The sequence below is a fragment of the Oryctolagus cuniculus genome, chromosome 10 (assembly GCF_051225735.1).
Source record: "Oryctolagus cuniculus isolate XC-2025 breed Fujian yellow rabbit chromosome 10, ASM5122573v1, whole genome shotgun sequence".
Classification (NCBI taxonomy): domain Eukaryota; kingdom Metazoa; phylum Chordata; class Mammalia; order Lagomorpha; family Leporidae; genus Oryctolagus; species Oryctolagus cuniculus.
This window is the reverse complement of record NC_142876.1, coordinates 28,883,687-28,911,112: the sequence shown is the minus strand read 5'-3', so window position 1 is coordinate 28,911,112 and position 27,426 is coordinate 28,883,687. Positions and strand designations below refer to the sequence as shown.

At 42.0% G+C, this 27,426-nt stretch overlaps 1 protein-coding gene across 6 annotated transcripts in view; it reads right to left on the bottom strand.

Annotated features, from left to right (window-relative positions):
* Positions 1-27,426, bottom strand: part of DYM (dymeclin) — a 372,541-nt gene that overhangs the window by 146,059 nt on the left and 199,056 nt on the right. For 3 of the 6 annotated variants that reach the window (XM_051851233.3, XM_089305764.1, XM_089305762.1), the window contains one exon: positions 13,843-14,007. The exons of the other annotated variants lie outside the window; for them this stretch is intronic. In XM_051851233.3, the coding sequence (XP_051707193.1) occupies positions 13,843-14,007 (165 nt within the window). The remainder of the gene's footprint in view (positions 1-13,842; positions 14,008-27,426) is intronic. 6 annotated transcript variants of the gene reach the window in all.

The window sequence follows — 27,426 nt, the reverse complement described above, 5'->3', positions numbered from 1 at the left end:
AGTTTAGAACTAAAAAAATATTACAAGAAACCTAAAGGGATCACCTTAACCAGACATAAACTACGCTCTTTGCCCAATTTCCAATGCTATACCCACTGCATGGCTGAGGTACAGAAACCACATGCTGATTTCTTTAGACTTCTACTGTCACGAATAATGGGGACCTGAACTTCCTAGTATGTGCTACTTGAAAACAAATGCACAAAGGAAAAGAAATTAATAGCATCAACATGATGAGGTACAAGAATGAACTGAAGTAAACGTTTTTAAAGTCCATATAAACAGTAGTTGTAAGAATGCACATTACTATACTTCTAAATCCTTAAGAAAACGTCTGCATTTTTTTTTTTTTTACTTACAGTTTGCTTACTTAAAGTAATTGTTAGTCACTGAACAGAGGAACAAGAAGACTTGTTAGTCATCATTACAAATGATATTCAGTTGCTAATTGCTTTTACTTTGGGGTAACCTTAAAAACCTACACAAATGCTTACTCTGCAAAATCTGGCTAAAAACTATTTCAGAAGAGCCCACATCCACTAGTACTTTGACAAAGAAAAAAATTAATCAAACCTCTATCAAAAATTAAGTCAAAACTTGGACATTTCAAATATAAGACTATGAAATTTTACAAGGATTAAGAGCCCTGGAAAACAGGAGGTGCTATTTGTTAGGAGACAGAAATCAGAATAGGGGTACAGTGAGAACTGTAATGGACTTCTGTGCTGGCTGTACTTTAACTTGAAATCAAGTTTTTATAAGTTTTTTATAAGTGAGAACTGTAATGGACTTCTGTGCTGGCTGTACTTTAACTTGAAATCAAGTTTTTATAAGCAATCTTTAAGAACAATCTTCAAGAACTTAGACACAAATATAGTTTAAAATGTGTAACTGCAAGTAATACCAGCTCTAGATTTGCGGTGGGCTTTGGGATGGGCTGAAATGATAGCAAACTGAAAGCTACTTCATACAATCACACTGCATAGGAGGCTGCATGTGTTCTGCAGCACGGATGCTAGCGCCAGAACATACTAACCCCACCATCTACTAGCAAGTGATTTAGTCACTCCATGCGGCGTTACCTTAACCAGATAAAATGGGCATAATAGAACATCCATGGAGTTGCTCTGAGGATTTAAAAAAAAATTTATTTAAGGTATACAGGTTTCGTGTATTTCATATATATATATATATATATATATATATATATGCATGCAGACTTAGGAACACAGTGACACTCCCTACCCCTGCCCTCCCTCCTGCCCATGCGCCTACCTTTCCTCCTCCTTCCTCTCCTCTTCATTCCCTTAATTTTTACAATGATCTTACTTTCAGCTTACTTTTACATTCATAAGATTAACCCTACACTAACTAAAGAGCTCAAGAAATAGTAAGAAGAAAGAAAACACTGTTCCTCCACAGTAGAGACAAGGGTTGTAAACAAAGTTAATAATTGGAACAGCATCTGTTACAGAGTACGACCTCAATAAATATTAGCTACTATCACTACTACTGGGCAAAGAAAATATTTTGTTTCATACTGAGATCTCTAATCTGCAGTCTTTAAAAAAATCTATACAGGACATCTAAAGTTCACTTTAAAATTAATTTTTAATGAACTGCCTCTTACACACTGCTGGTCTGCAGAACTGTTGTGCCAAACAAGCGCCCTCTTGGAACACATGTGATTCCAGTTTAAGATCAACCAAGAATCCCACATGAACTATCTCTTCAGTTCCTATTCCAGCTCAGATCTGTTAAACAGGCACTTTAAAATATAACAGAATAGAACTGAAATTTTAAAATCTCAAGACATGCAATCTTTTAAAAATACAGGAAGCCATCTACTGAGAAAAATTCACTAAGCACACGTGTAGTGAGATCCATTTATCTTTACAATGCTGTGACATTCGGTAAGAGGAAACTGATCAGAGCAGGGACTCCAGGAAGACTTGGATTCTCCTTCTAGCTTGCTGGGTGCTCTCTGTCAAACCACTGAACTTCTCTGTATCCTCTTCTGCTTCCTCGTCGTTTGTAACACAGCATAAATCATTCTGTTGTCCAAGTGACGTGGAGGGACTGGATTGGAACAGATGCCTTTTCCACTCTGGGGCCACACTAGGACGATCTACCTTCCTCGTCATGAGGATGCTGATTTAGGTACTGGGAGCCAGAAGGTGAGACATTAACTTCTGATTTACATCACGGCCTATTTAAATTCTGGAAGTCAAATCAGTGTTACAGGCTGGCATCGTGACATGCCAAAGCATGCAGAGTGGGTGGAATTACTTTTCTTCCATATACGGGAAACCTGTATGTTTAAGTCTGTTAGACATTTAGTAACCAAGAATATTTCTATAATAAGCAGTTGTGCAAGTCTGCATGTCTGAATATGTACATGAAATTCCCTGCAAATGGCAGCCCCAGGGGAAGAGCATCCGATTTGGGGAATTTTGTACCCACTCCAAATCCTCATACACATAGTCTAAATTGCATTGTAGAGTGCTTGTATTCAGGAACTCTGGTCACACCCACACACCCACAGGTACATCAACTGAGTCTCAATGAGTCTCCTTGTACTGGGAGGCCTGTACTGGAGAAGCATTTGGTGGGAAAAAAACCAGATCTACCATTTTTGGGGACCTAAGATTCTATAATGTCTTCTTATTTTATTTCCATATGCCAAAATTCTCATGACATCGTTCTCACAAATCAAAAATTTACTTGGCTAATAAGTGACTTGTGTTATATTTTAGGTCCTATTTTAATCTAAAAATTTTCCCTCCAAACAGTAAATCACACACTGCAAGTTGGTGGCTTCTGTGTATAGCTCACCAGGGCAGGCTGTTATAACATGTAGTTTGGGTGGAGGTTTTAAGATTATTTTCAGTCTTCAATAAATCTTACAATGTTCTTATAAGTACTGGAAATATTTTTCTGAACATTCACAATTGGGTATGGTACAGTAAGTTTGTTTTTCTAGCAGGTAATTTTGAATTACAAAGGATGTTATTTCTAAGATCCACAATGAAATATTTTATTTCTTATCTTTATTTCTGGAACTTTCCTTGTTTTACTATTATTACAATCTCCATAATGGATTTGTGCTAAAGAAAAATTGGAGGGGAGCATAGTGAAATCTATTAGAACCACTCTGTTCCAAACTATTCCAGCGGTATACTGAAATTCTAAGACACAAATATAATATAAAACAATGCTACTGTAAGTTCTCTGTTCTTTTGATTAACAGAGTAAATGTTATTTTGCATTTTTACAGGGCATCTTTCAAAGCAGTTGATATTGCCTTGATGGTCATAGTTACCAGATATCCAAAAAATGGAAAATCTGTAAAATATTTTACTAGAGGAAAAAGGCAACGTAACTCTACATATTCCAGAAAAATAACCGACCCATCCTCTGCCAGCAGTTTTACTGCCTATCTGTGGAAACTCTAACCAGAATACTTCATTATCTCCTGATGCTTTCCTGAGTGGTACTTGGAAGATGTGGTGGGCACTGTGGTAGAGTGGCTACCGAACTGCTGCTGGCCAAGGAAATCCTGTAGAAGGGATCATTAGTAGCATGATCAAGTCTGCCAAAATTAATTTAAATAAACTAAAATAATTAATTCTCAGTAAATATGAAGCATCTACTGAATAAAAAATCGTGGTTAACAACACATACTTCCTATGCTTGTGAAACTTACAATCTACTCAGGTGGGGTAAGGCCAGAATATATGCACAATACTAACGGATTGGGGGTAGGGAAAAAAATCTGTCCAAGGAAGGGACAAATCTCAGAGATACAGAGTAGGGAAAAGCCAGGAAAGAGCATGTACCAAGTCCTAAAACAGGAAGGGACAGAAATCCTGGAGACGACAGTTGGGATGGCTGGAGAATGCACCACCCTAACGGCAACAGGAATCATTGCGGCGGGGGTGGGAAGCTTTATTCTGCCAAGGGCCATTTGGATATTTATAACATCATCCACAGGCCCTACAAAATTCTCAACTTAGAAGTCTGCCTGCTCTAGATTTATTGCATTTCAAGTGCCGCTTGAGGCTTCCTTGGCAGGGCAGACCAAATGACCTTGGTGTTTTATACGGCCCGTGGGCCAGAGGTTCTCATCTCTGCACTAAAGGGTTTGAGCAAGGAAGAAAATAATCTGGCCCGGAATACATGATGAAGACTGCCAGACGAGGAAATCCAGGGAGAGGGAGCGAGGGAGGTGGTGGAGGAGACGCAGGTAGGCGTCAAGGGCAAGCTGAGCTAGGGTGACTGGCAGTGGGGACTGAACAGAGCAGAGTGACTCCACTGATAGTTTGGATATAAAGCTGAAATGGATACAGTAAGGATAGAGGTGGGGGAAGAACGTGAGGAATGCAGGCACCATTTACGGAGATGGAGGAGGCTGAAAGACAAGGTCTGTGGAGAAAGCTAAGGCGTTCGCCTGGGGATGGGGTGGTTATGTGAGAGGTGGGAGTGGTGACATTACAGCAGCTGGTTGACAGTGTGGGTCCAACAGATCAGAATTGCCACTGGAGTAATCAATTTGGGAAGTACAGGCAAATAGGGGGCATTTAGAGGACAATGCCTGAGTGAAAATTAAGAGAGGATGGCCTTAAGAACAAGCCTTCAGGGCTTCTAACAACTGAAACAAAAGAATCTAAAAGGGAATGGCCAGGGAGCAGGCCCTCAGAGAAGCCTGGGCAGGGCTCCTTTCTTCCGCAGCGTGCGCGCCGACACTCACTCCTGTTGCAGGAAGGAAGCCCAACGCCAGGAGACACGGAAGTCTGAAGAGCGGGTTCTCCAGGGGTGGCTGCCTGCTGCATTTTCTTACCAACTTTCCTGTCTCATCTTCACACACAGGACAAGGCGAGGGCGATGGGGGGAATCCAGGGCCCCAGTAAATCCAGGGACCGAACACTGCACTGCAGACAGAGAAGAAGCCCGCGCACAGGAGCGAGCAGTGAAGCCGTAATTCGAAAGGAAACCATAATGGCTTCCGTGGGGCAATACATTTCACTTCAGGCCACAGAAGTGGCACAGAAATCAATAAAGCGCATAGCCACAACGGAATTATTAAGACAGTATCATATGCATGAAAAATTATTGCTATGGCTTCAAATATTTATTCATTACAGAGTCAGTGAATGGGAAACTATGACAAGATCATTCTAGAAATTTTTAAGAACTCTTTTGAGGAAAAGTATTAGAATATTATCTTAGATTTAGAATGAAGACGCGATTCTTTCACAGCAATAAAATGGCACCAGATGTGACTTTTTAAAAACCACAGTATAAAAAACATACCAAATGGGCAAAACTACTCGTGAATTTCAAAGTGCTACAGTTTAGATATAGAAATGATTTACTGTTGTGCTTGCTTAGAATTATAAACCCACTCAGTTCAAAAGAAGGGCCAAAAAAAAAAAAAACCCATCAAATGGAACCTATAAAAATCCAGAAAGAACCCATGGGAGAACTTCTCTGATCACACATTGGGGAACTCCTATCCACGCCCACAATTCACTGAGGTTCTTTGCCAATTAATAAAACGACATTGCATGATGTCGGCTGGGGGAGAAGGGAGGGAAGGGAAATCAAGCCAAAGAAGTCTTCTAACTTGAGGCAGCAGGGATGAGGGCAAGGAATAGGGAAGGGGGAAACTTACAAGTTAAATTTGTATGAAACTTTAAAAATTCTTAATAAATAAATACATTTGACATATTTTAAAAGTAAATTGCATGTATATTTTACCAATGTTCCACAACTATTTTTTTACATTAGATTTTTTTTGCTCATAAGAATTTAATTTGATGAAGGTAATTTTATATAGCTGTTTTAATAGCAGCATATAATTCTTTTTTTTTTTTTGACAGGCAGAGTGGACAGTGAGAGAGAGAGACAGAGAGAGAAAGGTCTTCCTTTGCCGTTGGTTCACCCTCCAAAGGTCGCCGCTGCAGCCGGCGCACGGCGCTGATCCGATGGCAGGAGCCAGGATCCAGGTGCTTTTCCTGGTCTCCCATGGGGTGCAGGGCCCAAGCACCTGGGCCATCCTCCACTGCACTCCCTGGCCACAGCAGAGGGCTGGCCTGGAAGACGGGCAACCGGGACAGAATCCGGCGCCCGGACCGGGACTAGAACCCGGTGTGCCGGCGCCGCAAGGTGGAGGATTAGCCTATTGAGCCACGGCGCCGGCCATATAATTTTAAAATCTTTTGCACTTAACATTATATTAAATGCTTTCTACATCTCAAGTCATTTTTCTTTCTACTATTTTCAAAGTTGTATAAAATTCCAATGAACTGAGAGCATTTACAGTTTACTTGACCATTTCTTTATTCTTAAATGTTACTTTTCCTTAGTTAAGTTCTTTCTTTAGGACAAATTCAAAGATATTAACAGAATTCACTGTCTTCACCATTACATATAATTATATATAGATGAAACATGATGCATTAATATATGCATTGTGAAATGACTGAGTCATATCCATTACATCATATAGTTTTTTGTGGTAAGAACACTTAAACTCTATTTTCCTAGGAATTTTCACATATAAATACACTGTTACTAATTATGGTCCCCATGGAACTGTAGTCACAATAAGATTGAATAGACTTCTTTTTTTTTTTTTTTTTTTTTTTTTTTGACAGGCAGAGTGGACAGTGAGAGAGAGAGAGACAGAGAGAAAGGTCTTCCTTTGCCGTTGGTTTACCCTCCAATGGCCGCCGCGGCCGTTGCGCACCACGCTGACCCAATGGCAGGAGCCAGTTACTTATCCTGGTCTCCCATGGGGTGCAGGGCCCAAGCACTTGGGCCATCCTCCACTGCACTCCCGGGCCACAGCAGAGAGCTGGCCTGGAAGAGGGGCAACCGGGACAGAATCCGGTGCCCCGACCGGGACTAGAACCCGGTGTGCCGGCGCCACAAGGCGGAGGATTAGCTTAGTGAGCTGCGGCGCCGGCGAATAGATTTCTTGAATCATCATTCTTTATCTTACATATGCAATTTACAACTGAAAAATCATCCAGGATTGGGGATTTTGCCGTATCTCTAGTATATTAAAGTAGATTTTTTTAAATGGAGAGTTTAAAAAGTCTTACTCTTGAAGAATCAGCCTTTTACCAACTGGATTACATAGAAAATTTTGAATATTGGTAATGAGAATATCTCTAGCATACTTTTTCAGCATGAAAAGATAAACCACACTGCTGATACATACTTAATATTTGCCGTGTTGATTAACAAGAACTAATTTCATGCACAGAACTAGTGTTGACTACTAATATGTCATATGGTATCATTTCCATGGTTAATTATGGTAATCTCAATATGGTTTTCTAATTCTTAGTTTTCAAAATGTATTTCCTTCTAATTTCATCTCCACTATTAAAAATTTTGTCTCTGCATTGGTCTTTAACCTAACTCTGATTCTTCCCTCTCAAATTCTTTTAAATGCAAGACAATCATCAAATGAGGCCTAATTTGACTCTAACACTCATGCTCAAAAACACCAAGTACAGCTCAACTGCCTACACAAAGTCTTTTTCTCATATTCGCTCTCTCTTTCATACACAGAGAACAAACAGAAGAAAACAAAAACACAAAATGAGAGAGAAAAAAATAAACAAAAAAGGAAGAAGAACAACAACAAGGAAGGAAAGGAGGGAGGGAGGGAAGGAAACCAAAACCTACAAAATGCCCTAGTGTCGCTCCCCGTTTTCGTGGAGGAACGACACAGGACCCTGCGCTGTTCTTTTGTCTGCTCGGCCCTCCCCGGGTTTGCTGCTGGTTCTTCCCGGGTTGGCCACTGTCCCTTCCACCTCCGTGGAAGGGCGGTTCCCCCTGCCACATTCCCCACTTCCGCAGGGGAGCGGCACACCGCCAGCCGGCTCTCTCAGGGGCTGCACAGGTGTTCCTTCAGATAGATGTTCCTGGTGCATGTTGTCTCTCTCTTCCTTTATAGTCCTCTTCCACCAATCCCAACTCTGCTACCAACACGCCGAGTACGCTGCTCTCCTCCAATCAGGAGCAGGTCCTGCTGTTTATTGGTTGAACTGGAGGCAGCTGTGTAGAAGCTGTTTCCTCCTCTCCCAGCGCCATATTGTGGGAGAGCAGATGCATAGAATAAGTCTTAATTCCAGTAACTTAGTCTAGTCCAAGTTGCTCCCAGTTGCTCCCCACACCCTAGCCTAGCACCAAGACTGTCAGGAGCCCTGCTCTAGACAACACAGCGAGTTGCAATACTGATTAATCTCTATCTGCTGCTGTCAAACGACCCTACTTCCTGCCCAAGAACACACCATGTACTCTTCCACATGAGTGCTCCATACCTGCTCCACTAACCACACTGTCTATTGCTGCTCAAGTCCTACTTGTCTGAGGCCACTTCAGATACCCGTGTTGGAAGAGATCTCTTTTTACTCATTACTAATTTTTATGTAACACATGGTTTAAGGAAACAATGTCCTCCAGTGGTTTTGTTCTGTCCTCCTCCTGGCTCTGGACTGTCACCCAGCAGTACTGAGTAAGCACCTGTTCATCTTGTCACCCAGGGCTGTGGCAGAGGCTGTTAACTGTCCCCGTAACTATCCTTGCCCCTTCTTAGCCTGGAAGACAGTTTAGCAGACCACATGGTCGCCCAGCTACAGACTGCCTCAAGTCTTCCATGGTGGACGGCCAGTCCTATCACTGACTATTGGCATGGAAGTTCACATCCAATCCTCGGACCTTCCAGCCTCCTGCTGTCTGCAATGCAGAATCTGAAGGCCAGACACTGAGGGTGGTAGAGCAAAAGAGAGGATGACTCTGGGTCTCAAAACTTTGGTGGTGGTGTGTGTGTGTGTGTGGGGGGGGTATTCAGCTTAGCAGTAAAATGCAGTTAACACACTCACATCTGGGGCAGGTGTTGTGGCACAGTGGAATAAGCTACCGCTTGAGATACCCACATCCTATATTAGAGTGCAAGTTTGAGCCCTAGCTACTCTGGTCCATATCCAGCTCCCTGACACTGTGCCTGGGAAGGCAACAAATGATCGGTCAATACTTGCATCCCTGCCACTCACATGGGAGACCTGGATAGAGTTCTTGGCTCCTGGTTTGGGCCTGGCCCAGCTCTGGCTGTTACAGCTATTTGGGGAATGAACCACCAGATAAAAGATCAATCAATCTGGTTCCCTCCTATCCCCATTCCCTCTTGTTCTTTGTCACTCTGTCTTTCAAATAAACAAATAATCTTTAAACGGGGGGAGGGGGGAGGCATCGCTGTGGCATAGAAGGTTAAGCCTCTACCTGCAGTACCAGCATCTCATATGGGCACCAGTTCAAGTCCTGGCTGCTCCACTTCCCATCCAGCTCTCTGCTAATGGCCCAGGAAAAGCAGTAGAGGATGGCCCAAGTGCTTAGGCCCCTGCTCCCACATGGGAGTCTGGCTCCTGGCTTCAGCCTGAACAAACCCTGGCCATTGCAACCATTTGGGGAGTGAACCAGTGGATGGAAGACTTCTCTCTCTCTCTCTCTCTCTCTCTGCCTTTCAAATAAATAAATCTTAAAAAAAAAAAAAAAAAAAAAAAAGGTGGCTACATTCCCACATCAGAGTACCAAGGTTCAAACCCCTGCTCCAGCTCCAGACTCCAGGTTCCTGCTAATGCCAACCCCAGCCCTGTGAGACAGTGGTGACGGCTCAAGGAATTGGGTTCCTGCCACCCATGTGGGAGATCTGGCTTGAATGAATTCATTCTTTTTCTCTTTTTCTACCTTCCAAATTAACTAATTAACCAATTAAAGATTTAAAAAGAAAGAAAGCATCTTTTATGGGGCGGAGCTACCATGCCAGCTCAAACTTCCATCTCACTGCACCCACTTTTCCCTTCAGAGGGGGACGCAGGGCCACCTCTTTTACAGGAGCTATATCCAATCTTCTCACTAAATCAGATTCATGTAATCTCGAAGTCTAGAGGCAAAAATTGCCATTTCTGTCTTTTGGAGAGAGGGTTCACAATTTTTAATAGATTCTAAAAGAGTGCTTTGACCCCTAAAAGTCAGTAACCTTTGATCTTGGCAGAATATTAACTAGCCAAAGATGACAGTGCTAGCATGCTTAGTTTTTTAAGAAGAGAACAGAGTGGTTTTAAACCAACAATTTCTAATAAAATATTAGAAAATAATATTTAAACACTGCTGATGTTCTCTCTCAGCTTTCTAGCGTCATGCAGAAATATACGGAAAGACTGGGTTACAATAAAGTGTGTCACAGCGGCAGGATCACCTGGGCACCAGCCCTTGCCCTGCCTTTGCTTTGCTTTGAATGAATGAAAATGGCATTAATGGCTACACTTTCAATGTCCGCAAAATACACAAATTAAATAGAAAATCCATTAAAGACAAAGGAAAGGAAGTATTTTCTTACTGCACAGATTTCTTATAAAACTTCTTCACCACTCCACCCTGAAACCTAAGAAAGCGGCCCTTGGTTAAGACATCAGTTAAGATGCCCACATCCCACAGCAGCAGGTTTGGGTTCGATTCCCAGCTGTGGCGCCTGACTCCAGCTTCCTGCTGAAGCAGACTCTGGGAGACTGGCAAGGGCTTATGTAATTGGGTCCCTGCCGTCCACACAGACGACCTGGGCTGAGCTGCCGGCTCCTGGCTCCAGGCCTCTGATGTGGGCATTTGTGGAGCAGCAGTAATTCATGTTAGACTAAGGTAGAGCTCCTGCTTAAGGAATAAGCTTATATTTCTCTCTAGGAACTGAGTGATGTCTGAGACATTCCACATAACCAAACGTCATGTGAGTCTCTGACTGCTCCATTCAGACTTCGGCGTGGCTTGGCTTGGCTTCCTATATAATGTAGTTCTGTTAAAAAAATCTTTCAGCTGCAGAGACTCAGCTGCACTTGACCATGTGTCACCATGTTTGTTATGCAGGATGTTACTCACTTGCAAATGAACACAGCATGAGAAGGTGACCAGATACCTCCTTTTACGCAAATCACACCCACATGCTGAGGTCTGTCCTGAATGGCACAGGGTCTGGTCTGCTGTGTCAGGCAGCAAGCAGTGTGGCTGGCACTACACTCCAGAGCCCGCACCCTTAACCAGCGCACTGTATTAGTCCCGTGTTTCTTCTCTGCCCATCTGAAAAGGTGGACAGCACCTGGCACACCAGGAGACCCAGAGACAGCGTATCTAGTCCACTGGCCCTGGAACGCGGGCAGAGAGGGTGCAAGACTGTGAGCAAGCAAATTCAAAGCCACCAGAAGGTTTAGCTGTCCCCACAGTGTGTCCTCAGTTCCCCACCTGACATTTCATTACAGAGGCACCTGAAGGCTGTTCTGCGCACTGGAAAAGCACTTTTGGAGGCTTTAACTCCCTGAACCTTAGTTGGGAGGTAAGAGCGGTGTGGGGGGAGGGATCCAATGGGTAAGGGACGAGGAAATCCCAGGGAAAACGCCGAAAGGAGAGACAGGGGAAAGGAGAGCAATTCTGTGCCCACTGAGAAAGTGAGTGCAGGCTGGGCCGTGCCGGGAGCCATGGGCAGGTGCAGGAATCGCACGCTGCTCTTGCCACGTGGCGCCTTATGATGTGTTCCTCCCTACTGGTGTTCCTCCCTACGCATCTTCCTTGTCCTTCTCTTCCAGTCGGTCATACGTTCATCTCTCCTCTGTGCTCCTGCCAAGTAAGAGGTCTGATTCTACAGGGAAGTAGCGTGGCCTCTGTCACAAATGGCCAATGGCAGAACCTGCTACCAGGTGTCTTCATGAGGGTTAGCAACGTGCAAGCAAAAGAAGCTACAAAACGTATCACAATGAATGATACACACACAAGGAAGAAACAGGGAAGCCAGGCTGGGGTTCCTGTGAGGTATTTGCAGCTGTGCCTCACAACTACGCTCACCTGACTTGAAGGGAGGCCGACTCCCCTCGGTAATACAAGGGCGACTCGTCCAGTCAGCTGAAGGGTAAAGAATGAGGTTTCAAGAGGAAGAAGGAATCTGCCTGCAGGTTGAGGTACAGCCTCAAAAGCCTGCTTGGGTCTCTGCCTGCTGGCCTGCCCCGTGGATGCAGGATTCGAGGCATCAATGCAAGTCTAAATTTTCTGCCAGTCAACCTGCCACACAGATTTCAGACTTGCTAGCCGGTAAAATGTCAGTGAATACTTAAATCACTCACTATCTGCTCCCCTCTTGTTATGTACACATAAAAATCCCGTGTCAGGTTTGTGCAGAGCCCTGACTGACACCCTCTTCATGATGGGAAGATCAATTATGCCGCCCATTTGAGACTCAAAGGTCAGCAGCAGCTTTCCCATCCCCTGCAAGCGGACAAGCCCCATCTCCAATTCTTAGGAGTGAAACTCACTTACCTGGTACTCACTCTCTTTAGGTATGTCACTGCAGAGTCACTGGCTCTACAGTCTGACAGATCTGGCGAATTCTCCTGTATTAAATACTTAAGATTCAGTTCCACTCGCCTTTCTATACCTGATGTTTTGCTTTTGCAAAAGCATGCACTCAAGAAGTGCCTAATCAACATTGTCCTGAGAGTCTCTAAAATCTTTCTGCTACCAGGAAAAGTCTGCCACTTAAGGCACACCACCGTCTTCCTTTGCTAATGAAGTATTTTCACGCAGACAGAATGTGCAGCCTGGGGGTCGGCACTGTGCTGCAGCACTGACGTCCCATACGGGCACCGGTTCATGTGCTAGCTACTTCTCTCTTCTGATCCAGCTCTCTGCTATGGTCTGGGAAAGCAGCAGAAGATGGCTCAACTGCTTGGGCCCCTGCAAATAGTGTGGGTTACTCAGAAGAAGCTCCTGGCTTCGGATCAGCTCAGCTCAGGCTGTTGTGGCAATTTGGAGAGTGAACCAGCAGATGGAAGACCTTTCTTTCTGTCTTTCTCTCTGTAACCTCTCAAATAAATAAATAAAATAAAGAATGTGCAGCCTAAAGCTTTTGTATGTTTCTTCATCTAGAAGAATATTTTTAAATTATGTTTCTCATCATCTTCTGTCATGGAGTTCCCCCTTCTTTCTCTAAATCATTTGGCAGTGAAGACCTTGCCTTAAATCATCCCATATAGCTAGCAGTACATCACTGGCACAAGTCAGCTCGGACTTACAGAAACGTTGCCTGCGAAGTACAAAGCGGTGAGGTCATACTGCCCTCTATTTTGCTGCGTGATACACACTAAACAGCAGGTGCTGATTTTCTCTGATATTTGAGAATGATAGCTCATCTCATTCTGTTTGATCTTCATTTATCCATGACACATCACAGCTTGCTGATTTTATAACTATTCTATATGTAAATAAAGTAAGAAAGAAATATAAAAACCCCAATATGATAAATTTCTACCTTCCTATAAAATCAACTTGCTCAACTGCATGTGCCCCTACTAGAGTCGGGGTGAAGCCCTACAGTCAGCTCTCAGCTATGCTTGCTGAGCAAGAAAGAGAACGGAAAATTTACTTGCAATTAACAATAACTACACAGTCCATTTCATTACAAATCAGACAAAGCAGTCCAACTATTATAAAGTAAGTCAAAGAGAACAAAGCTTAGAGAAGTTCTGACATGTACATGACAGCTATGTGGCGGACCACTTTCCTCTCTCCCATGAAGCAATACTAAGTACTTAAGAAGACATTAGTTAAAAAAAAAAAAAAAAAAAGACATTTGTAAAGAGACAAATCCATTGTATTAAGCAATTATTTAGTGTCATTTTAAATGTCAGCTTTCTCTTAAATCATTAAATTGACAAGTATTTCATTCAAACATGCAAATATCAGTCACACAGACATGCAGCATGCAGTAAATGGACAGCAGAGGTTAATAACCTGGAAGCATAGGATCTGAGAATGTGAGAGCAAGTTAGAGACAAGAGTTCCTCTCCATTGTCACTGAGGGTCGAGAAGCAATGCTGAAGCGTAGAACAGTGAGAGTGGGGGAAATACAGTTTGTCCAACACATAAACATATCTCCGCAAGTGGCGGCAGGTATAACTGAAAGACAAAGGTAAAAGGAGAGAAACAGAAAGACAGGAGTTTTCCTTTGAAAAAATAAATCATTCTTTATGTCCTCAAAGTTTTCTGTGTAACTTCACTAGATGGTGCCCAAGAAAACCACCATTAAAAGAGAATTTAAAAAAAAAAATAAAGAAAAAAAGAAAATGAATACCTCAAATTTTAAAAATGGGCATAAGATTTGCCCAGATACCTCACCAGAAAAGATATATGGATAGCAGGTAAGCCCAAACCATATGCCACTGGGGAAATGGAAATTAGAACAAGGAGGCACCACCACAGACCCAGCAGAACGGCCAAAACGCAGACACTGATAACACCAAATGCTGGCAAGGACAGGGAGCAGCAGAGGCTTCCCTTCCTCACTGGTGGGAATGTAAAATGGTACAGTGACTTGGGAAGACAGTTTGGCAGTTTCTTACAAAACTAAATATATTCTTACTGTACAATTAAGCAGCTGTGCACCTTAGAATTTACCCTACAGAGCTGAAAACCCATGTCCACATAAACACCTGCACACGGGTGTTTTTAGTAGCTTTATTCATAAATGCCAAAACTTGGAAGTAGCCAAGGTGTGCTTCAGTGGGTGAACAGGTAAACAGGCTTCAGTATAGCCAGACAGTGGGATATTCTTCAGCATGAATGAGGAATGAGCTATCAAGTTACAAAAAGACACCAATGGGGCCTAAACGTATATTACTTATTACTATGTGAAAAAAAGCCAACCTGGAAAGGTCATGTGCTGTACATAGGACTCCAATTACGCGGCGTTCCTGAAAAGGCAGAACTATGGCAATAGTAAAAGGTTTGTGGTTGCCAGGGGTAATGGGGAAGGATGGATGGATGGCCAAAGCGCAGTGTTTTTAGAGCAGTGACAGTATTTTATGTGACACTACAGCGGTGGCTACACATCATCATACATTTATCCAAACCATAGGATGTAGTATCAGGATGTATACATTAGGGCTCACGGAGAACAAAGCTTTATGTAAACTGTGGCCTTTGGGTCAATGATGTGTCAATGCAGCCTCATCAGTTGCCACAAATGAACAGGATGTTGATAGTGGGGGAGGTGCAGAGGCAAGGGCTCCACGGGAACTCTGTTCTCTCTACTCAGTTTTGCTGTGAACCTAAAAGTGCTCTAATTAATAAAGTTCATTTACTAGCAAAGAAGAAAGATTTGTTTACAGGGAAAAAAAGCCTCAGCATATGAGGGTGTCATCAGCGAACCATAAGAAATCTGCCTTGGTAAAACAAAATGACATAAGATATTTCCTCTTCTCAGTCCTGGCAGACAGGAAGTAACACTGTTAAGACTATGGAAGTGCCAAGGGAGAGGGAGTACTGAACTAGGAGTCAGAAGACTTAGACATCCAGACACAATCCAGCAACTGCAAGCTTTAAAATAGTGGGTATTTGATCTCGCTAAGCCTCAACCCCACAACATTGAAGCAAAAACTTCAAAACTGCTCCAAAATTGTGAAGGGGTATTGCAAACAAAGTAAAACAATAAGGAACAATCATTGCCGTCATCATCATCATCTTCAGCAATTTCACTGGTGTCACATTTCAGGCCTTTTAAAAAGACTGACGTTGAAACAGGGCAATGCAAGGTTAATCTGGCAAGGCGGACGACAAAACAGTGCACACATGAGGCGACACAGTCAGACCTCTGAGAAGCAAGTCAGTAACCATGAAAACAGAAGTTTATCAAATTACCACAATTGTGGTAGGTGATGCTTAAGCTATCTGAACTCAAAATAGAGCTTATAGTAAGGGGGAAGATTTGAAAATTTCTACAAATGAACAATTCACTTTTCCATCCGGTCACTAACCAACCAAGCAGCCCATCAGCCAGTGGCACTCGCTGTCTACTGCATGTAGGAAAGTTCTGGGCGCTGAGCAAAGGGTGAGGAGCAAAATACACGCATCCCTATCCTTGTGGAGCTTGCAGCCTAGGGGGAAAGACAGTGTCAGACAGGAACAAAATGTACTGAAATGATCAGGTCTCGAGGTGCTGACAATGTCCAAAATAGAGCAGTCTGAAAGTCATTTAAAGAAGGCTTACACGTAAATCGGCATTTCTACTGAGTCTTGGGGAAAACTCCAGGGCTAATTTCACAAAAGAAGAGCAAAAACAAAAGAAAACATAATAATCGTGTTCTTCAAAACTATTAAATACTGGGACTGGCACTGTGGTATAGCAGGTAAAGTCACTGCCTGTGAAGCCAGCATCCCCTATGGGTACCAGTTTGTGTCCCAAATGTTCCACTTCCAATCCAGCTCCATGCTAATGGCCTGGGCAAAGCATCAGAAAATGGCCCAAGCACTTGCGCCCCTGCCTTTCATGTGGGAGACCCGGATGAAGCTTCTGGCTTTGGCCTGGCCCAGCCCTGGCTGTTGCAGCCATTTGGGAGGTGAACTAGCAGACGGAAGATCTCTCTTTCAAATAAATGAAGATCTTAAAAAAAAAAAAAAAAAAAACACACAAAAACAAACAAACAAACAAACCACCACCACCACCACAACCTGAATTATCACCACCTTGTGGGGAACAATCCGGACTAGACTGAGTTACTGGAATTAAGACTTATTCTATGCATCTGCTCTCCCACAATATGGCGCTGGGAGAGAAGAAAACAGCTTCTACACAGGTGCCTCCAGTTCAACCAATAAACTGTAGGACTCGCTCCTGATTGGAGGAGAGCAGCGTACTCGGCGTGTGGGCAGCTGAGTTGGGATTGGCGGAGGAGGACTATAAAGGAGGAGAGAGACAGCATGCACCAGGAACATCTAAGGGGAACATCTAGCTGAAGGAACACCTGTGCAGCCCCCCGAGAGAGCCGGCCGGCGGTGTGCCGCTCCCCTGCGGAAGTGGGGAATGTGGCCAGGGGGAACTGCCCTTCCACGGAGGTGGAAGGGATAGTAGCCAACCCGGGAAGAACCAGCAGCAAACCCGGGGAAGGCCGAGCAGACAGAAAGAACAGCGCAGGGTCCTGTGTCGTTCCTCCACGAAGAGGGGGAGCGACACCACCTTAAACAAGTGGTCACTGTTAATATTATCATTAATAACAGGACAAACAGACATCATGTATCCCCCAGTAAATTCACCACATAGCCAAAATCTAACCCAGAGCAATCAGACAAGTCCAAACTGAGGGGCATCCTATTAAAAAAAAAAAAATGGTGCCACATTTTTCAGAATGAGGCCAAGAAGGACTGTTTCAGGCTAGAGAAACTGGAAGAGGACACTGACTATAATGTGGGATTCTGGTACCAGGTCCCTGACAATGGGTCCAAAAGAGTACTTTTTTTTCCCCATAGAAAGGAAATTAGTGGAACAAATTACAAGAGCTAAGTGTCCACAGATTAGACAATAGTACTTTATCAATGTTAATTTCCTGTTTTGGATAAATGTCCTTGTGTTTAAGAAATGCACACTTTAGTAGGTAGTAGTAAAGGTGCATTGTGTTTATATACTTATTCTCAAACACTGAAGAAATGGATATAATAATAAGTCAATGTGAAAAATTTTAAAGATTTATTTATATATTTTAAAATATTTATCTATTTATTTGAAAGGCACAGTTAGAGAGAGAGATAGAGACAGACAGAGAAAGGGATCTTCCATCCTCTGGTTCACTCCCCAAATGGTCACAACATCAGGGGCTGGGCAAGGCTGAAGCCAGGAGCCAGAAGCCTCATCCCAGTCTCCCATATGGGTTCAGGGGCCCAAGCACCTGGCCGTCCTTCGCTGCCTTCCCAGGCACACTAACAGGGCGCTGGATTGGAAGTGGAGCAGCAGGAACTTGAATTGGTACCCAATGGGATGCTGGCACTACAGGTAGCGGCTTTACCTATACATGCCACAGTACTGGCCCTGTCGATGTGAAATTTAACATTTGGGGAATCTGAATACATATAAATTAAAATTCTTTGTACTGTTATTGCAGACTTAAGCAGACTTTTTCAGATAAAAGCTTTTTTCAAGAAAAAAAATTTTAAAGAAGTTTATTTTATTTACTTGAAAAACAAAATTACAAAGAGAGTGAGATACACACATACACACACCCCTCTGGTTGACTCCCCAAATGGCCATAAAGTGACCATAATGGCTGGATCTGGGTCAGACCAGAGCCAGGAGCTTCATCCAGGTTTCCCATATGGGTGGCAGGGGCCCAAGCGCTTGGGCCATCTTCCATGGCTTTCCCAGGTGCATTAACAGGGAGCTGGAGGGGAAGTGGAACAGTGGGGACTCAAACCAGCACCCATATGGGATGCTGGCATTACAGGCATGGCTTTACACACTGAGCCACAATGCTGGCCCCAAGACAAGTTTTAAAGAATGAATACAAATACTACAATATCAAAAAACTAATTTATTTTTAACTTAAAAAAATATCATTTTGATAAATGGAATAATACTCATTTTTAAATTACGGGGTTGAGATTGAGAGCCCTGAAATGTCATTCTGACCTCTAGACTTAACACTTGGAACATCAGAAAAACTAGAGCGTGGGAAGTAAGCTAACGTGGTCTGGAGCTACCCCATCAAAAACAGTCACTGTTACTTAAGAGCTGAACTTTCACAAAAAATAAAACCTCTTTAGTGCCTTCTTATATGAAAATGCCCAAGATTATGCAACGTATAGTTCTGAAATGTTACTTGATATGGTTATGCTTCACCAAAAGAAAGTATGAAAATGTTCTGTCCTAGAATAACATTCAAGTCAGTACAAGATTCCAAAAACCACAAGCAGAAGAGAAATGCTTAAAAAAGACCCTAGAGTCAAGTTTTCTAATAATGTGTTTTACAGTACTTTACAATAAAATGGGTAACACATTTTCATAGCAAATTCTTACTAACTTGTTTTCTTACTATATGCTTAAAGCAAATTTAAAGAGAAATGAGATTAGCAGGATAGTTTATAGCCTAACTAGAATATTCTGTACATCCCTTTCCAATCCCCAGTTTTCATCCCATTTTGCTTTGTTCTTTACCTTCCCTTTTTTAGAGAAAGCTTGTCAGTAAATCCATTAGTAGATAGAAAATAACAGGAAAGTAAATTAATAATAAGTGTTTAAAACCTACAGGAAGAAAATTATAAAAAATTTAAATGTTGGACAAAAAAAGAGATCTTGCAAAATGAAGAAACACCAGCATGTTTCTGACTGGAAAGACAAAAATATCTTAAATTAATGCCATTATCTTTCACATATTCAAAATCTGGTCTTAGATTTAAATCTAAATTTAACTCATGTTGAGTTGACTTTTGTACGTGGTGTCAGATAGGGGTCCAATTTCATTTGTCTGCATGTGGATATCCAGTTTTCCCAACATCACTTATTAGAGACTCCTTTTCCCATTATGTATTCTTGGCATCTATGTTGGAAAAATCAACTGACTGCACATATGTGGGTTCATTTCTGGGCTCTCCATTCTGTTCCATTGGTCTTTATTTTATTTATTTATTTATTTTTGCCAGTACCATGATGTTCTAACTACTATAGCTCTGTAGGACATATTGAAATCAGGATTGCTTGTAATACCTCCTACTATTTTTCTGTTTTGTTTTGGTTTTTGTTTGTTTTTTATTTTTGCACATGACTGCCTTGGCTATTCAGCAACTTCTGTGGTTCCATATAAATTTTAGGATTTTTCTATTTCTGTGAAACACATCATTGGAATTCTCATAGATTTTGCACTGAATATGTAAATTTCTTTGAGTAGTATGAACCTGTGTACAACAGTAATTCTTCCAATCCATGAACATGGGATATCTTTCCATTTATTTGTTTCTTCAATTTCTTTCATCAGCATTTTACAGTCTCAGTGTATAAATCTTTCACCTCATTGGTTAGATTTATTGCTAGGTATTTTAACTTTTTTTGTAATTATTGTAAATGGGATTGCTTTCCTGATTTCTTTTTCAGATAGTTTGTGGTTAGTGTATAAAAATGTCATTGATTTCTGTGTTTTGATTTTGGATCCTGCAGATTTACTATATTTATCATTACAGGTTTTTGGTGAAGTCTGTACATATAAGATCATCTCATCAGCACTTTTTCCTTTCCTATGCTGCCTACAAGAGACTCATCTAACTTTTAAGGACACACATAGGCTGAAAGTGAACGGATGGGTAAAGATACTCCACGCAAATGGAAATCAAAAAGAGCAGGGATAAACTTATGTTAGACAAAACAGATTATAATTAAGTCTAAAAAGAGAGAAAAGTCATTATATGACAAAAGTGCCAATTCATCAAAAGGATACAGGAACAGTAAATACATATGCACCCAATGTTGGAGAAGCTAAATATAAAAAACTAATCCTATGCAGTACAATAACAGTAGCAGGGACTTGAATACTCCACTTCTAACAATGGGAAAAAAAATCCTTCATGCAGAAGTTAACAAGAAAACATTGGACTTGAGCAACACTTTATACAAAATGGACCTAACTGTCATATACAAAACATTCCATACAGCAGCAACAGAATACACATCCTTCTCAAGTGTACAAAGAACATTCTCCATGACGGTTCACATGTTAGGACCCAAAACAAACCTAAGCAAGGAAGACGGAAACTACACTGCGTATCTTTTCTAACCACAATGGAGTGAAATTTGAAATCAATAACTAGGAGGAATTTTGAAAAATATACAAATATTGGAAATTAAAAAGATGCTTCAGAACAACTAGTGGGTCACTGAAGAAATTAAAAGAGAAATTTAACAATATCTTGAGACAAATAAAATGGAAATAAAACATACTGTAGGATAAACTTATAAGGTACAGCAAAAGTAGCTCTAAAAAGAGGGTGTACAGCCAATATGAGGATACTTAAAAAAGTTTGTGAAGCGTGGGCACTTGGCCCAGCAGTTAAGAGACTGCTTAGAACACCTGCATCCCATATCAGAGTGCTTGGGTTTGAGTGCAGCTCTGCTCCCAATCCCAGCTTCCTGCTAATGTGTACCCTGGGAAGAACAGGTGATGGCTCAAGTAATTGAGTCCTTGCCACCCACACAGGAGACCTGGATCAAATTCCTGGCTCCTGGCTTCAGTCTGACCCAGTCTCAGCTGTTGCAAGCATCTGAGGAGTGAATCAGCAGATGAGATCTGTCTGTCTGTCTCTCTCCCTGTCTCCATCTCTCCCTCTCTGACTCTTCACCTTTCAAATACATGAAATAATTTTTGAAGTTCTTGAAAAAAATTAAAAAACAAGTTTATTTTGGTGTATAAAATTTCTATATCCATGCATAGTGTTTTCATAATATACACTTTCCATGAACCTGTTGAAAACGTCTCCTCAATGTCCCTATCACAATAGGAAGATCTCGAATATCCCAACATAATACGTCAACGAACTGGAAAAAAAGACTAACTAAGCCTAAAGTTCTAAGAAGGAAGGAAATAATAATGGTTAGAGCAGAAAAAAATGAAATAGGGACTAGAAAAACAATGCAAAAAAATTAATGACACTAAGAATTGCTTTTTTTAATAAGAACAAAATCAACAAACTTTTAGCTAGAGCAAGAGAGAAGACTCAAATAAATCAAAACAGAAATGAAAGACGAGATCTTAAAATATCTCACCATAGAAACAAAAGGCTCACAGGAGATGATCACAAACAATTATACACCACAAACTAGACAACCTAGAAGAAATGGATAAATTTCTAGACACATACAGCATTCTAAGACTGAAACATAAGAAACAGAAAACAAGAACAGCCCAATAAGAGCAAGAAGACTGAACCAATAATTAAAAAAAGCAAAGCCCAGGACCTGATGTATCAGGGCTGAATTCTACCCAATGTTTAATGACCTATTACCAATTCTCATTCTCTTCCCAAAGAATCAGAGGAAGGAACATTTACAAATTCATTTTGTGAGGCCAACATTACCCTGATAACAAAGCCAGACAAGGCCACCACAAGAAAAGAAAATTATAGGCCATGACCCTGATAAGTATACTGGTAGATACAAAAATCCTCAACAAAAGGTTAGCAAATCAAATTCAACAATGCATTGAAAGGATCAGGTGGGATTTATTCCTGGGATACAAGCATTATTCAATAAATGGAAATAAAATCACTCAAGGTGACAGATCACAATAACACGAAAAAGGACAAAATGATCAATCATCTCATTAGATGGAGAGAAAACGTGACAAAATGCAATGTCTTTTCATGACAAAAACTCTCCTTTGGCAGTTCTGAAATGATGTACCAGGTGTGCACTGCGGCCAGACAGTGTGGGGCCTTCAGCCTTCATTTACACTGGAGTAGCCTTGAAACAGACCACAACACTTGTTACGGGGCATCAAGACTACTGGGTTGATTGCAAAGCCTGACTCCGCCCCACCTCCATCTTCACAAAGAAGGGTGAGGGTGGGCTGGACAAGCTATGATTGATTTCCACCAGCCTCTGTGGGTTCCTTTCCAGCATCATACACAAACTCTACCCCATGATTCCTTCCCTGCTTGATGGCTGGACTGTAAGTGGCTGTGTTAAAAAACAATGAACTGAGTGTTGGCCAAAACTGAGTGCCTTTGCAAGTCCAGGGGTACAAGTCAGGGTGTGAGCCGGGATACTGTGTGTGGAACAAGTAGCCCAGTGGTACAGCACTTGTCTTTGGCCTCATCTCCTTAGGACTGCGAGGGATTTGGATTAGAAGGTTTCTAGATACCCAAAAGGTTCTTCCACTCTATACATGAGGACACAGCTAGGGCTGGCATGAGCCTGGACAATTCTGTTGTTTGGTCAGTGGTCCCACACTTCCTCCAGTGATCAGGAGAGAATCCTCAAGTCATGCAAATGGAATACATCCAACACCCCCACAAAGCTTCCCTGCATTTTTTTGCAAACCTTCCCACTCCTCCATAACCACTGCCACTTTCAGATTGGGTGTCTGTTGCTACAGATTGGTTTGCAATTACTAGAGTTTTGTAATAAATGGAGTCATTCAGTTTGACCTCTTTGGCTTTGTTCAGCATAATTACTTTATAATTTCTGTACAGTGTATCAATACTGTTCCTTTTCAGTGTGAGTAATATTGCACTGTATGGATATTGTATATGTTTTATATCTATCATTTGTTCATCCAATCACCTGATGATGAACATCTGGGTTATTTCCAGCTTGGGACTACTGCAAATAAAGTATGTAGAAGTGAAAAACAAAGACCCTCACCAAATCAGGTACAGAAGAAGCACACCTCGACAACATACAGGCCACATACAGGAAGCCCACAGCTAACACTGCACCCAGCTTCTCTCCCAGACCTGCAGCAAGAGGAGAATGCCCATGGCTGCCACTTCCAGTCAACATGATCTTGGAAGTCTTTGCCAGAGCAATTAGGAAAGTGAAAGCAACAAAAGGCACCTTGTCGTTTCTAAAAATTGTGCCCACCAAAAGCAAACAGCTCCTTAGAAGACTGGCTGCTTCCAGGTCTGAGAAAGGAAATGTACAAATGAGCCTGAGGTATCCTGTGGCCTAACAGCGAGGAAGCAAGGAAACTGCCAAGGACAAAGGGGGGCCCTGTCACAAGGACGGAAGAGACAACACAAGGCATCTCCATGGCCAAAGATGGAGCAATCGGGAATCAAAAAGGGTTGGGAAAGGTTGACAGAAGGGTGCTAGGTTCTAGCTAGATGGGACTAAGATTCTGGGGTTCTACTGTACAGTAGGGTGACTCTAGATAATGTTAGTTTACTGTATGTCTCTATAAAAAGTGAATATCTCAGATTTTGGACACTTCTATAAATAAATGTTAAATGCTTGAAGAGATAAGTATATTTACCTGACTGAACACTGCACAATGTATACACATAAAGAAACATCACCCACTCCTCATAAATATGCACAATTTAAAAAATAAGAAAAATAAATAGAATAATTACGAATAATTACTCTATAAGTAACTGGAACATACAGGGGATATTATCTCTAAGGATTCATAATCAAATAAAACAAACAACAGGAAAACTAACAACCAAAAGTATATTGGTTGCTATTGGAGGTAACAAATGCATTTATCTCTATTCCTGAAAATTAAAGACTAAAAAGAAAACAATAAGCTTTAATCTTATATTTCCAACTTACCATAGTTGATGAGAGCCAAGTTTTCTTTACAGAAGAATTCTACTCAACAACTATTCATGTAGTACTACAATCAGAAAATTATCATTTGGCAACTTGTAATGAAACAGCTAATTCATTCAAAGGTCATTTACAGATGAGACCATTACATGAAAAGAATTCATGGTGAAACAGAGAAAGAAGGGATTAAGCTTTCAACATGTGAACTCATTAATCACCATAATATCTCCAGGAAAACTAGATATTAAGTACTTCCTGATTTAATGCAGTATTAAATAAATAGGAAGACTAACTAAGTATTTTTGCCTGATAAACCAAATCTGAGTGATCCATCCGCTAGAGGGAAATTTCAGCTTACAGGAAAAAAAACTAGTGACAAAGAATAAATTAAAGGACATCAGAAGAAGCAAACCAGGAGAGAGCGGCAAGATGGCGGAATAGGAAGGGAGCACACTGATAGTCCGGGAAGAGACAGTTTTAGAAAAGTGGAGATACTGCAGGTTCAAGGAAGAGTAGGGGAAGAAACAGCAGAGGAAACTTCCGGAACTAGTGATTCACAGTGGACCTGCGTGGAGAGTGTGGGAGCCCACAGTTCGGGACACCAGTGGCAGACTCAACACAACAGCGCTGGAACGCAAGGTGAGCCGAACCTCAATAGCCTGAGACACCGGCGGGCAAGCGGAAAGAGGAGACTAGAGGGAACGAGCCTTGAAACCCCATGGGGAAAAGTTCACCAGGCTAACTAGAAGAGAGAGGGAAAAAAAAAGTGACCGATAGGGACAGGAGTTTCTCTCTCTCCTCTTACCTCTCAAAGGCGAGCAAGACAAAGAGCAGGCGCCATTTTGGACATACGTCATAAGCAGGGCGACCTCAGGTCTGCAATGGCCCTGAGCCTAGCAGAAAAACCTGACTGGGGTGTGTGTGTGTGTGTGTGTGTGTGTGTGAAATAACAGGAGATCAGGACCTAGTGAATGTGTGGTGCTAATGAACTGAGACTGTGAAAAAAGAGACGGCGGGGGAGAGACTCACGGAATTCACCTGAGTACCCTCCAGAGACGCTACAATTTGGTAACCTTGGCAACCCAGAGGGAGACTGCAGGAGAATTTGAGACCACACTGAGGGCAGAACAGATTCCCTGTGTGGTACTTGGGAAAGAGCTTCCAATCTCTGGCTCCTGTGGGTATATCATTCGCCTGCTAACTACCTCCAATTCTGTTCAGCTGTGCGGAATTACGTCCCTTTTGAATCAAAAATAGAAAGAAAGAGAGATTTACCACTCCTAACCTGGGAGTGTCACCTTTGGCACACCCTTAACCCTAAGGAACCAAACAGAGCCAAGTCACTCTGGGAAAAAAAAAAAAAAACCTAAATGAAAGATGTCTGTGAGTGAGATTCCAGTGGAAAGAACGGGGCCATCAAGGAAGGAGGTACCTTTCTCTGAAGGGAGGAGAGAACTTCCACTTTGACTATGACCCTGTCGGAATAAGATCGAAGTTGGTGAACTCAAAAGGCTTCCATAGCCTTGGCAACTCATGACTAGAGCCTAGGGAGATTACTGATGCCATAAACAAGAGTGACAAATTATTAAATCAACAACAGGAATCACTGTGTACTTACTTCTCATGTGGGATCTGTCCTTAATGTGTTGTCAAATGTGAAGTAATGCTATAACTAGTACTGAAACAGTATTCCACACTTTGTGCTTCTGTGTGGGTGCAAACTGATAAAATCTTTACTTAATATATACTAAATCAATCTTCTGTATATAAAGATAATTGAAAATTAATCTTGATGTGAATGGAATGGGAGAGGGAGCGGGAGATGGGAGGGGTGCGAGTGGGAGGGAAATTATGGGGGAGGGGAAGCCACTGTAATCCATAAACTGTACTTTGTAAATTTATATTTACTAAATAAAATAAATAAATAAATAAAATAAAAAAAAGAAGAAGCAAACCAGCCAACCCAGGTGTGGAATATTCCATATCAGACAAGTGAGTTTAACAACTAGTTAGAGAAAGGAAGAATAAAAAAGCAAACAAGAGGTACCACTCTACAAATCAGCCATTCTTCTCTTGAAGGCTTAGATAATAAATATTTGCAGCCCATACTGTCACACTTAACAGTAACTTCACTCAGCAACTGCTGTGGCAAAACAGCCATAGACAATAACATAAATAAATACTACTGTTTCCTGGTAAAACTTCATTTTCAGAAACCCAATGCTGCTAGGAAGACCTGAGATGCGAAACTCTCGGGTGGACAAACTAAATCACCAAATAGCTCATAAAAGAGGTAACAAAGTACCACAAGAGAAATTTGCAGTAGGGGAGAATTCACCTGATCCGCTGGGTAAGCAAAGGTTTTCCTATAAAAGCAACGATTTGGGTAAGATTTAAGGATGAGTAAAGATAAACAGGAAAAGAATTCTAAGTAGAGGGAAGAACACAGATGAAGCTCTTGGGTTGGAAGGAAACCTGTCTCCTATGTGGAAGTCAAAGGCCTTGTGGCAGGAACTGATCTTGCAGGGAGCAAAGAGGCAGGTGAGGTCAGAGCACAGAAGAGTTGTGTCTTCACCCGGCGTGTCCAGCAGGGGAGTTTCAGGGGAGCTGCCTCTGGAAACGACAAGGCTGATGCAGACTGATGACATTACACGGGTTAAAACGCTCCTGCAGCGCAGCAGGGGATAAGGTCAAGCTCAAGTTATTGACAAGACTTGGTAGATATGGTGGACGGGAGAAAGGAAGTCCAAAAAATGAATCTTGAGCTTCTGGGCTGCATAAAAGGTGGTGTCATTCAGTGAGGTAGGAAGAGAGAGAGGACCAAAGAAGGCTGGGAAAAGGTGAGATTTCATTTTGGATAAGTTGAGCTTGAGATGAATGAGGAACCCAGACACGACGTCAAGTATTGGCTCCCAGAGGCCAGGGGACAGGGCTAGCCTGGAGTCAGGGCTAACCTGGAGGTGTTCGTGAGCCATCTCTACCTAGGTGGGAGTGGGGGTGATCACCTAGGAAATACAAGAGAGAGAAAGGTCTGAGTGTTTGTGTCCCCCACCACTCAAATTCATATGTTGAAATCCTACCTCTCAAAGTGATGATAATAAGAGACGGAGTCTTTGAGAAGTGATTAGGATTAGGTATAGTCACCAGAGCAGGGCTTTCACATGGGGATTCGTGTTCTTTTAAGAGTCCCCAGTCCTCTCGATGGAGCAAGAAATGGGCTCTTGCTGGCCACCAAGCCTGCTGGTGGTGTCTTCATCCTGGACTTCCCAGATTCCAGAACTGTGAAATGTCAA